The sequence below is a fragment of the Oryza glaberrima genome, chromosome 10 (genome assembly GCF_000147395.1).
Source record: "Oryza glaberrima chromosome 10, OglaRS2, whole genome shotgun sequence".
NCBI classification, from domain to species: Eukaryota; Viridiplantae; Streptophyta; class Magnoliopsida; order Poales; family Poaceae; genus Oryza; species Oryza glaberrima.
In genome coordinates this window covers 21,799,626-21,812,475 of record NC_068335.1, presented here as the reverse complement: position 1 = coordinate 21,812,475, position 12,850 = coordinate 21,799,626, and the positions used below count along the sequence as shown (strand labels likewise).

Here is a 12,850-nt window from a genome sequence, read left to right as displayed (position 1 = left end):
GAGGTTTGTCATGGATACCAAAGACTAGCTTGTCGGTGACGACGCGTCCATTAGGTTCGCGGGCCGACCCTAAAAATTTGGCACCAAAAGGTTTGTGGGTCAGCCCACATATTTTTAGGGAACAAAGGACCAGGTCACAGTGAACCCTAGGGTACATGTATGTGTGTTTGTGGGGTGAGTATGCATACATGTATATGAGCGTTTGCGTCTGTGTTAAAAAAAAGGAAAAAGTGCATCGAAGGTCCCTCAACTTGTCATCGAGATAAAAAACATCCTCCAACCGCAAAACCAGATATGCGGGGTCCCTCAACTATACAAAACCAGTCATCCGAGGTCCCTTGGTGGTTTTCAACCCGGTTTTATCCGACATGGCGGCTGAGTCAGCGTGGGACCCACGTGGGCCCCACATGTCAGCTGGCCACGTCAGCCTCATCCCTCTCCCCCTCTTCTCTCCCTTCCTCCTCTCTTTCTCACTCTTGTCTCTGTGGCTCTCTGGGCAGGGGAGCAAGGCGGCAGCGGCGGCGGGAGTAGGGAGCAAGGCGGCGGCGGCGGTGGCCTCCGATCTCCCCCGCCCTCTTTGTTTTGGGTTGAGGCCGCCGTGCTCGCCCCATCCTCTTCACTCTGCCCAAGGCGGCGGAAACCTAAATCGATGGAACGATGGAGATGGAGATGTCAGTGGGGATGTGGAACTTGTCGGCGACTCACGACCAGGGTTCACTCTATCGGTTCAGGGGTTTATATCAGGGGTCACCGAAATCCCGAAATTTTGGAAATTTCGGTCCGAAATTTCAGAAATTTCGGTCCGAAATTTCTGAAATTTTGAACAAAATTTAGTTGAATTTGAACAAATATTATCCAAATTCATGAAAAAATTGAAAAATTCAAAAATTTCAGCCGAATTAATATCGTATTGGGGGTCACCGAAATGACCCGGTCCGAAATTTCCAACCCTGCCCGCGACATCTCCAGCGCGCGCCACCGCGTCCTTGGCCACGCACCGGAGGTGGTTGTGGAGGTGGACGGTGTCAGCCTGGAGGTGGACGTAGTGGAGCGCGTCGGTGACGTTGGGCGACCTTGAGGCGAGACTGCCACGACGCAAGTGGGGTGAAGGACGGGTTGTTTGGGTTGCGGTGGAGCGCGGAGAGCGGCGACGCGTTAGGGAGGAGCTCGTAGGCGAGGAAGAGCGAGCCGTCGGGCGACGTGGAGACGCCGAGGAGGCGCGCGATGGCGGCGTGGTGGCAGTGGCCGAGGATGGCGAGGTGGGCGTGACGTGCGCCTGGTCGCGCGCGGAGCGGGCGGCAGAAGACCGCGGCGGAGTGGCCGCGGAGGGAGCAGCGGAACGACGAGGAAGAACTCGCCGCGGCGGCGGTGGCGAGGCGGTGGGAGGAGGAGAAGTCGGCGGTGGCGGCGGCGACGTGGACCAAGCACTTGCGGTGCACACTTGCCATGGCAAATGGCAATGATGCCATCTCCATTGCTTTATATGCTTGCAGCGCGCGAGCCAACGAGAGAAACCGGATGTCTCTTTTGAGCTTGCAACGCACACACAGTTTGCACACGCAGCTTAGCTAGAGAGTGACGAGATCACAGGGTATGATGAGTCCTGGCGTTTCGGCCAAGAAGCACCACGCCGGCGCGGGGTTCACGCTCGGCTGCGGCTGCAAGGACGCGAAGAGCGTGTCCGTCTCGGCGCCAGCGGCGGAGACGCCGTCGACAACAGCGACGCGGCGCAGGAGCGCTGGGATGAACCCGTCGGGGTCGACGACGACGGACACTCTTACCATGACGTCCGCGTCGTCGTCCTTCATGTGGGAGCGCTCCGTGGTGGAGTTCGACCACGACGACGGCGGCGACTGCGGGCCGGAGAGCTTCTCCGGCCTTCTGTGCAAGCTCAGCGAGCAGAGCGTCGCGTCATGGGGCCGGAAGAGCCACCACCAGAACCACGACAAGAAGCACTCGCCGCCGTAGTCGTCGCCGTTGCCGTCACAGGAGGACAGGAAGGAGAAGAACGGTGGCAACGGCGATGCCACGGACAAACCAGGAGACTGCCGCGACGGCGACGACGGCGTCGGTGTGGGGCTCGATGGCAGCGTGGCGGTGGTGAAGCAGTCGGACGACCCGCTGGGCGACTTCCGGCAGTCTGAGTGAGCCAGGCGCCGACGTGGTCCTAGCACTCCTCGGCGGGTTCCCCTTCGTCGCCGCACCAATGCTGCTACAAGATCGTGGTTGGGTCCTCGGTGGCGAGGGCGAGAGCTCCCCTGCTCCCACGCCGTCGTCGCCGCCACCGCCATGACGTCGCCGGCCGCCGGACCTCCTCTCCCGCGTCGCCCCGTCGACCGGCGGCGCCGGTCTGCCCAGAGCAACAAACGAGAAGAGTGAGAGAGAGAGGAGAAAGGGAGAGGAGGAGAGAGGGTGATGACGTGGCCAGCTGATATGTGGGGCCATGTGAATCCTACGCTGACTCAGCCGTCACGTAGGATAAAATCGGGTTGAAAACTATTAGGGGATCTCGGATGACCGATTTTGTATAGTTGAGGGACCTCGTATATCTGGTTTTGCGGTTGGAGGAATCTCGATGACAAGTTGAGGAACCTTCGGTGCGCTTTTTCCTTAAAAAAGTCTCCTTTGATGGGCCTCGCTCTGGCCTCTTCCTTTAATGTCCTTTTTTTCTTTTTCTTTGCTTGCTTCTGGGCCAAACCTAGCCAATTAGTTTCGTCAATTTTATCATCACATACTTACTTCGTTGCTAGCAGACAACATTTTACTTAGTCATTCCCTTTATTGCTAGCAGAAATAAATATAATTTTTTTCTTTTCGAAATAACCGACCAGCTGGTGTTCTCGTGAATAAAATATCCGTGTAGGGTGGGATTGGAAAAAATACACAGTTCAAAGGTAAATAAGCTATGCGAAAGGGCTTGTACCCTAGTGGTTACAAGAACCCCAGTAACACCTGAGTTCCTAAGTTCGACTCCCCATGGGAGCGGATTTTCCTGGATTTAACGGCGTTGTGTTTTTAGTGGTAGACGACGTACCCGTCGACAGCGAGGCGTCTGTGCGCGTGCGTTGTGAGTGTCTGTGTTGTACTATGTAATTCTAAAAAAAACGTAAAAATTGCATTCACGGTACATTAACTTAGATGTGGGTGTAATTTAGTACGAGAACTTAAAGAAGTCTATAATAAATTAAGAAGTGATGCGCAACAACTTAATTATTTTGATTTTTTTATGTACTCATTTAGTTTTGACGTACTTATTTTGTCGATATATATGCACAAATTTGTATAAGTATACTTAAATTTTGTCATTCTAGTAACTAAAAGTCAAATAAATTTTCTATAAATTTTGTATTTCGATTGAGATTTAAGAAGTTGAATAAGAAACTCCAAACTGATGGTGCAAATTGGATGAGCAACATAATTCTAGCCTATAGGTTAAATCCAAGATGGTAAGGTAATATATATCCGCAAGATTATTATGTGATGGTATATCTGTTTCGTAAAAAATCTCACCAAACACTTATTAACCAAAACAACACATATCTAGCCAACTTGCTGCACCAAAATACAAAATTCTCAAATTCTTATACTAGAAGTCTAGAACACATCCACTTACTAAGTTTCTACACTTTGATGTTTAATTCGTGAGTTCTTTACTAAATCACACTCACCTACTAAGTTAGTAATATATTTTTTAAAGGAATAAGAATGATCATACAAACTTGTAAACAAAACATGAGAAACCAGCCAAGAAGAAAAAAAAAACAAATGCATCTCAGCCTCTTCAATATATGCATGATGCACATAGCCGTACATTATTACAAACTTGTAAACAAAACATGACAAATCAAGCAACAACAAGAAGAAGAAAAAAACGAATGCCAAGTCATGGACAACATTGTTCAATCATCGATTCCCTCAATGATCCGCCACCCATGTCTAGTGAATATCTCCATAAGCGTGCTCTCCAATCGGCAAGATGGCATCTTAACATGATGGCATTCCTCATCCTTGCGTATAATAGGATAGTTTACTTTGATGTCTGGGAGAAATTAAAAACTACTCCCTCCTTCTCTAAATGTTTGACGCCGTTGACTTTTTTAAACAAGTTTGACTGTTCGTCTTATTCCAAAACTTTTATGAAATATGTAAAACTATATGTATGTATAAAAGTATATTTAACAATGAATCAAACGATAGGAAAATAATTAATAATTACTTAAATTTTTTGAATAAGATGAACGGTCAAACATATTTAAAAAAGTCAACGGCGTCAAATATTTTGGGATGGAGAGAGTACCAAATAAGGAAACCACAAGAGAAATCACTCGTATTTCACTACAATTCTTGAGATGCTTCAGTGCACGACGTAGTGCAAGGTTGCTCTCGTTACCCCAGAGCTGTACCTCTTTGAGGCTGGTCAGGTGCCTGATGCCAATAATTTTCTTCTCATTATTGTCAGTGAAGTTAACTAGTAGATACTCGAGCTTTGGCATGGTTCCATTCTCAAATCGAATAACATTGGGAAGGTTTGATCCAGAGGCTACTCTTAGAGTGATGAGCTCCGGAAACCTGTGTCTAGTGCGTGCAACCAGAACTTCGCCCTCGTAGCAATAATTGTGAATGCAGACGGTCGTGAGGCTGGGCAACTCACAAAGGACATCGAATAGCTGGTCACCAGCAACTTTCCCCCACGACATGTTGAACTGACCAAGGCATGTGAGCGACATGATCCAGCTAGGCAACCTATCGATGCCACCGGCAATCATAAGGTACTGAAGAAGTGGTGGCGGCGAGGAGAGCCGGTTGAGAAAGTTCAGAGTATTGCCATAGCCCACGTCTCCGATGATGAGGCGCCGGAGTGAGTATAACTTGCTCAAAGATCCAGTGAACGTTGTGAGAACCTCGTTGTCGAAGGTGATGTCGTCGACGTAGACAACCATCTCTTGAAGATGATCTAGCTCACCAACATCTTGTGCAACCTGGAGATGGTTTCCGAGGACTGCGAAGCCCACCTCTCGCAGCATCTTCATCTTCTTAAGCTCCAGGGGTAGCTTCCACATTAGATTGGCATCACCGTTATAGGAGATCTGTTGGCGCTCGAGTTTATACAGCTTCGTCACGGTATCTGGTAGCCCGCGAACTGACGTCTCACGGACATCAAGTGTCTGCAGATGTTCTAGCTTCCCGATTTCACTTGGAATCTCTTCGACTTCTGTGCCGTTTAAGCTTAAGAACCTGAGCAGGTATAACCTGCAAATATAACCCATATGATCCTTAGTTAGGGCGCCCTTGAAACCTTCCAGGTCAAGTACCCTCAGCAGCCTGAATTTGCCTAGTTGATCGAGCAATTTCTTCCCTGTATGCTGAAACATGCTCAGTGATCGAACATGCTCCAAATCCAGTATCCCATCATCTACGCCCGCCATATTTTTCCTAGGCTGCTCTGCCTCCTCAAGCCTGGCATCATCGCCCTGAATGGAGAGGCGACGAATCCTGTCATACGGCATCGTTGCATACTGCCCTCCTAGCAGGCTAGCAAAGTTAGATTCCAGGGACTTGGACACTATGAGCTCAAGGAACATGTCATGGACACGGTACATCTTGGCCTTCCAATAGTACTTGAATTCGTCACGCAATTGAATCATGTTCCTATTGACCAGGTCATCCAGATAGGACCCTGCAACCTCCATTAGGGACGAGCCCCGCTTCTCCGTAACCAATCCTTCGGCAATCCATCTCCACAAGAGCCGATCCTTGTTGACCTCATAATCCTCCGGGAAGATGCTAAAGTACATCATGCAACCCTTGAGCTCATGACGCAGGTGGTTGTAGCTGAGTGCAAGTATTTGCCTCCCTTCAAGGGTTGGGTTGCTCTCCATATGAGAACCAATTGATTTGTAGATTGATTCCCATTTGTCCTTGCTTCCTGGTGACGTGTAACCTGCCAAAACGCTAGCAATGCTAACAATGGCCAATGGCAGACCACCGCACCTCTTCAAAATATTCTCCATTACATCTTCCAACTCCTCGGGACACTCCTTGTTGACAAATGTTCTGCTGAGGAACAACTTCTTGGAGTCTTCAACCTCGAGGGGTTGCATATGATGGATATAGTGTTGAGATTATAGGCATATAATGATTTAATCTATTCCATAAATAAATCATGACATTACAGATGAAAACTAGCATGAACGCATCATTAGATCTACACATGTAAACTACACAGTATAACATGAACAGATCAAATATGTGCAACATACTGAACACGTACCGAGGTGATGGAAAGACCGGCTGCTTGGTCGAAACTTTTCGCAGGCGTCTACGAAGGCACGAAACACGCGAGCGAAGAGGAAGGCGAGCCGTCGCGAACGAACAGGGAGCAGTCGCGCGAAGCGCTTCCCAAAAACCTTATTGCCGCCTTCTCCCGGTGCAGGACGTCGAAGGCAGAGGTTCCGGAGACCTGCTCTCCCGATTGCCGGTGCACGCCGGCGAGCGAGATGGAGTAGTCTACGAGCGTCGGCGCAGTACAGAGTAGGAGGCAAACCCTAGATTGATTTCGCGTGTGTTGCGTGAAGACGGCAGCTCGGTTTATATAGAGAAGGGTCGCTTGATCAGGGCGCCCGCACGATCTCTACTGCGCGTAACCAAACCGGATAAGTTGCGCGTAACTTATCCGGACTCCGCGCCGTTTGCACGCACCGGATTTTTCGGAACGTTTCCAAAACAAAAACGAATCCGAATTTGTAGCAAAACAAAACTGCAAAAGGAGGCTGCATCTGCGTAAGGGTGAGGAGCCAATTTTTCGGACCATTCGACGCATAACTTCGTGCACGCGCCCCGCCTACCCTGCCAAGCGAGGCGAGCGAGCGCGCGCGTGTTTCCCCTCTTCTCTCCACCACACATGCTTCAAGTGGCTAGGAGGGCATCCTCCCTTTTAAGGAGGTCCCCCTCTCCTAGAATAAGCAAGGTGGTACTAAACTCCACATGCATGCTATCCCATGAGGTGGGCTTTTGTGATTTTCCAAAGAATTAATCTTCGAGTGGGCTAAGGCCCATTCATTAATTCCAACATATAGTGCCCACCAATAGCAGGACTGCATGCTTTGGCCACATCCTCTATCCTAGTGGTCACGATTATTCTTCTGCCGCGGTTGTCATCCCACAACGCGGATTGGATTGTCTCCCATGCTCGTATGGTCCATATGTCATCCACCATAATGAGGTACCTGCAGTTAACTAGTCGTATGCATTACTACTGTATATACTGTACGTAGGATGTTTAGATTTGTCATCCACCACATATATGTTTAGATTTGTTGTACATTCACTTAAAAATGACGCATCCTATTAGATCCAATATGAAATTGCCCCCATTTAGTTTTTTTTTTAAAAAAAGAAATTGTCCAGGAGTACTCAAATGTATGAGATGGTTTAGTAAGACATTTTCTTTAAAAAAACAGACCTGGTATTCAAAACATCATTTAGATATATACAAACTACGCAATCCGTTTCATATTATAGGTCGTTTGACTTTTTTTTTCGAAATTCTTTAGGTTTGACTAAGTTTATACTAAAAAAATATTAACATTTCCAACACCAAATTAGCTTCATTAAATTTAATGATGAATATATTTGTTTTGTATTGAAAATGTTGGTATATTTTTGTACAAATTGGTTAAACTTAAAGATTAATTAAGAATAAAATCAAACGACTTGTAATATGAAACGGATGGAGTAGTAATTAAGAGTCAAAGTTGTGAGACATTTTTTATTAATATATACTTCATTTTATTAAAAAAAAGAGTGACAGCGTGAGCATTACCGCGAATATATTTACTGCATGCCCACCTAGTCACGTAGCACGTCTTTTGAGAGTGCCCCTCCTGCACCCTGATAGTATTTTTTTTTACACCAACACCCCACAACCTTTCCATCTTATATGTGGGAGCAATTGTTGGCGGCTGTTAAATGTCAATTCTATACCGCCAACATATGCATAAGGTTCAGATAATAAAACATCCAACATAGTGATAGGTGCTTAAATATCACATATTCCACAATGTTGGTGTATATTTATATGCAGGTGATAAACCCCGATGTTGGGAGGAAAATCAGACTAAAGTGAGGAGAAAGATGTATCTATACAAGGAGGGGTTGTGAACTTCATCAAAACATCGATAAATCAACCCAAAACTCCGAGAAATGGACAGAGGAGAGTCCAGGGAGTTCACAGACTAAAGGCCAGGCCAGGAGGGCCCAGCCTAGGTTCGGCTGAACCCCCTGGTTCGGCCGAACCCCTCTAATCGCCGTTGATCCTGGGGTTTGGCGTGGACGCTCCAGATGCTCTCCCAATGACGGTTGCAGGGCAGTTCGGACATTTCCCCTTCTCACAACCGTCATGCATGTCCTATAAATAGACCTCACTTCATTCACTCTCACACACTTCCAAGCTTGAGCTGAATTATAAGAGGCTCTATTGTACTATATTGTATACTAGAATAGGAAGATAGTAGAGTAAAAGGAGTCGGAAGAATTCCGGAGTTGTCGGTAATCTTCTCCTATTTCTTTTATTCTATTTATTACTCTGAATTCAATATAATATTCTTCTTGAGTAATTTAGATTTATCTTGTGAGAATTAACTCTTGGTTAGTTTCTAAATGGCATAATATGAACGAAATAAGAGCATAAGATCATTAATTCAAGGTTCAAATATGAACCTAGCTAACTGATGTTCTGCTACCTCCCAAATTGATTTTCTGCTCCCAATCTAGTTAAGTATATTCTGCTCTATTTCGAATTGATGTTTTGCTCCTAAGAGCTGATGTTCTGCTATTTTTCTGGTTCACATACCGTGCGTATCAATTCATGCAGGCCGCTGAACTAGCGATTAGTAGAACCATTACGAGCAGAAATTTAGGAGCAGAATATGAACTGAGAAAAGAGAGCAGAAGATCATTAATTCAAAGTTCAAATATGAACCTAGCTAACTGATGATCTGCTCCCTCCCAAATTAAGTCATATTCTGCTCTCTTTTAAATTGATGTTCTGCTCCTAACGGAGGTGATGTTCTGCTCTTTCTGGTTCACATACCGTGCACATCAATACACGCAAGCTGCAAAACCAGCGATCAGTAGAGCTATTACGAGCAGAAGGTGATCCAACCTTCCTAACATAGTAGAAGGTTTTGCTTCTGCATGCACTTGATATTCGAGAATTTATTTTCAGATGATATTGAGATATATTTTCTGCCGCTGAATTGAAAATCCACTAACAAAAAGGAGAAACACTTCTGCATATTGTGGATGTGCAGGAGATATTATGTTGGGATTAGAGAACAAGCCGTATATATTTTGTTTAACGATTAACAAGTTATCAACTTGTACGGCAGTTATATCTATGCGTGCTTCTGTTGAGATTAACAGTACTTTTGTAGAAAACATCAGAGTTTGTTTGCATGCAACTGATAATGCACCAATAAACTATTTAGTTAATCAGTTAATTAAATAACTCATTATGTGAATTGGATCGTTCACCAATTCGATCCGCTAAGCAGAAGGGCTACTCCCGTTAGTAGCTTATAATTTTCCTATATGGCGAGGGATACCAACATAATATCGAACGGAACACGGACGACGTACCAAACAGACCGGCAAAAACATTTTTAAATTTTTATAATAGTAGAGATAAAATTTAAAGGATAAGAAAATGCAATAATTTTATGATGGAAGTAATAGTACCGTACGTACGTACCTCTTGTCCGTGAGATAGGTCCGGAGATTCTTGACCAGTTTATCGTATTCCCATTCATCGATTCTATCCAGGAATTTCTTCACCTTGCCAGCATCGTCGTGGTTGGGTTGTTTGTCGGCTTTGGAGCGGAGGGTCTCCTTCCCTTCACCGGTGAGGAGTATCTCATTCTTCGCCTTGACCTCAACGACCTGCCGAAGCACGCTCTTGAGAAGTTGCATGAGGTCCCTGCGGGTGGGATCGAACGCCTGAGACACGGACACGACCGCTTGGTACGGGAACTCCGTCTCCAGCAGCCGGCACACTTCCCTGCCCAGCGTCGTCTTGCCGACGCCGCCGAACCCCACGATGGACAACACCTTGGTATGCTGCTCCCCGACGAGCTGCTGCTTGATCAGCACCTCTACCAGGATGTCCGCCTGGCCGTTTATGCCGACGAGTTGGTGGCTGTCATGGCGGTGCGCGTGCACAGCCACCGGAGCAGCAGTTAAAGAATATGACTGATAAGAAGGGAATAAGCGGTGGCGCTGCAGGGCGTCGCGGTTGACGCCGTACCGGGCGTGGCGCTCGCTGATGGAGAGGGCGCGGGAGCGGAGGGCGCTTATCTCGGCGGCGCTCGCGGTAGGTCTGGAGGCGGTGCGCGCACGCCGTTGCCCGGGCGGCACCTGATGCGGAGCCAGTAGAGGCCGACGCAGTCCTCGGCGTCGTAGGCGAGCTCGCGCACCTGCTTCATCCACTCCCGGATGAAGTGGTCCACGGCGGCGCCGTCGTCGGCCTCAGACTGCATCCGGAAGAGCGCGTTCATGGTGGCCAGGTCGTCCCGCAGCTCCGCGACCTCGCCGCATGCTCGCCACGCCGGCTCGCTCGATCTCTCTGTTAGCACTAATAATGACTCGCATATGTTTTAGAATATCTGCATTAACTAGTCGTGTATGTGTGTCATACCCGTAGTGGAGTTCTGCATATATATTGCATGCATGCATGTAGAAGATTAGCTCAGTTAACAGCCATGTGTTTGGTGATTAGTTGATCGAGTAATTAATTAATTAGCTTGTGTGGTTAATTGAGTGCGGCAAGTTAGCAATTATAGTTAGCTGCATGCATGCATGTTAGTTGGGCACGTTCAGCGTGATTGTGGTCTGTAGCCATACATGCAAGAGTTAGTGGCTTACACGTGTATCGACGCAACACAAGATTATCTAACGATTTGCAGGGCAAACAATATATGCCTCTCGAAGCGAAAGAGCTAACGAGCGAGCGCTCGCAGGAACTAGAATTAGCGAGCGTGTCTGAGATTTGACCATTCGGACTTTCCCTTTCATGATGGCTTACGTGCGAGTCTCTTTTTTTTTCACGGTATAGTGACAGAGGTGAGATATGTCGCTTCGAAGCTTCGTGGGTGAGATGTACATGGGATTTTTCTTTATCTTTTCATACGTGCATGTACATATCCCACACCAAACTAATACTCCCTCCGTTACTTAAATATTTGATACTGTTGACTTAATTTTTAAGTACATAATTAACCATTCATCTTATTTAGAAACTTTTGTGAAATATGTAAAACTATATATATACATACAAGTATATTTAACAATGAATAAAATGATAAAAAAATAATAATTACTTAAATTTTTTAAATAAGACGAATATTCAAACATATTTTAAAAAGTTAACGGTGTCATTTCAACAGTTTTTCTTCGATGAGACACATGTTTTTAGTAAGGTATAAACTACTCAAGCTGCATATGTCCACATGTTGTTGCTTTGGATAAAGGTGTCAAAAACGCTCCACATCAGTAGACCGATTCAAAGAGAAAATATCGGGCGGTGCTCCACTGTCTTGCTCTCTCTCTCTTCACCATGCTCATTCTCCTCCTCCGTCCCTTCGACCGCCGTCTCCTCGTGCCTCCAGACATCGATCCCGACGCCCCCTGTTGCTATCTCGAGGTGAGGACCTACTGCTGTAGGCGGGGGGGGGGGGGGGGGGTGGACAACGGGGGTAGGGAAGAGCGGCAGGGCACGGGGAAGTGCAGGGGAGGGGGGCATAGGGGTCATCGGCGGGGCCAGCGGCTGCCGCAAGTAGTAGTGGAGGAAGGCGGGGGTCGTTGGACTTCGAGGGGAGCATGGCACGGACGACAACGATGGCGACAAAGACGACTCCGATGACTCGGACAACATCGTGCCACCCTTCTCAAGGAAGACGCTGCGCTGACCAGTGAGTGGATCTAGCGCCGACGATAGTGGGACTAGTGGATCCGTCGCCAGTGGCCGCGGGGTAAGCGGATGCAACGGCAAAGGCGGCAGCGCCACATCGCCATCTTATTATTGAGCATCCATGTTATATTATTTCAATATACTAGAAAAAATACCCGTGCAATTCAACGGGTGAAGACTATTTTAATTTTATTATTGTTATATGGTTAGTTAAAATGAAATTCACTGTGAGAATTCGTTTAGATATATATTTTTTTAGAAAATCATGAGCTATAATTAAAAGTCCGATCATCTCAAGTTAGCATGCGAGTTTTTTTAAAGAGGTTTTTTATATAATTCCTTATGTATTTCCAAAATAGATTGAACTTAAAATTCGACTCAAATACGGATTTGAATTTCCAAAAGCAAATGAACTTACAAACCGACTCATACACGGATGACGTACCAAAGTACCGGCAAACACATCTTTAATTTTTATAATAGTAGAGATGTATATAGATGTTTCACTAGTCAGATTGGGGTTTTGATGGTGTTTCATTTTCTTTTTTGATTTTCACTCGGATCTTGTGATGTTTCAATGGCTTTAAATCATTTGTTTCATATGTTAAACCAAATTGTTTCATCTGGTGATCCAATTGTGTTTCACTATTTTCAAGAATTGAAATATTCTTTTACTAAGTGCTGAAACATTGTTTCACAAGTGATGAAACAACGCCCGATTTTTTTGGAAAAAATCGGGCATTCGGTTTTCAATCGCTTCGTAAAGATGTTGTAACAGAGGACTCTTCTGGTGGAAGCCTACAACCCATGCTGCATTCTCTGCTCACCACCTTGGGACACAAAGCTAATGGGTGGAATCAATGATTTGACTTATATCCTTATAGT

At 46.3% G+C, this 12,850-nt stretch overlaps 1 protein-coding gene and 1 pseudogene across 1 annotated transcript; one reads left to right on the top strand and one right to left on the bottom strand.

The window, feature by feature from the left end:
- The first annotated feature begins 1,593 nt into the window (after window positions 1–1,593).
- Window positions 1,594–2,148, top strand: LOC127785972 (uncharacterized; annotated as a pseudogene).
- A 1,392-nt stretch (window positions 2,149–3,540) lies between these two features.
- LOC127785971 (disease resistance protein Pik-2-like) lies at window positions 3,541–10,553 on the bottom strand. Its single transcript, XM_052313296.1, has 5 exons — window positions 10,414–10,553; window positions 9,752–10,318; window positions 9,092–9,191; window positions 4,326–6,086; window positions 3,541–3,552 (listed from the first exon to the last, which is right to left on the bottom strand). The coding sequence occupies exons 1-5, from the start codon at window positions 10,551–10,553 to the stop codon at window positions 3,541–3,543; spliced, it is 2,580 nt and encodes an 859-aa protein (XP_052169256.1).
- Window positions 10,554–12,850: the final 2,297 nt, after the last annotated feature.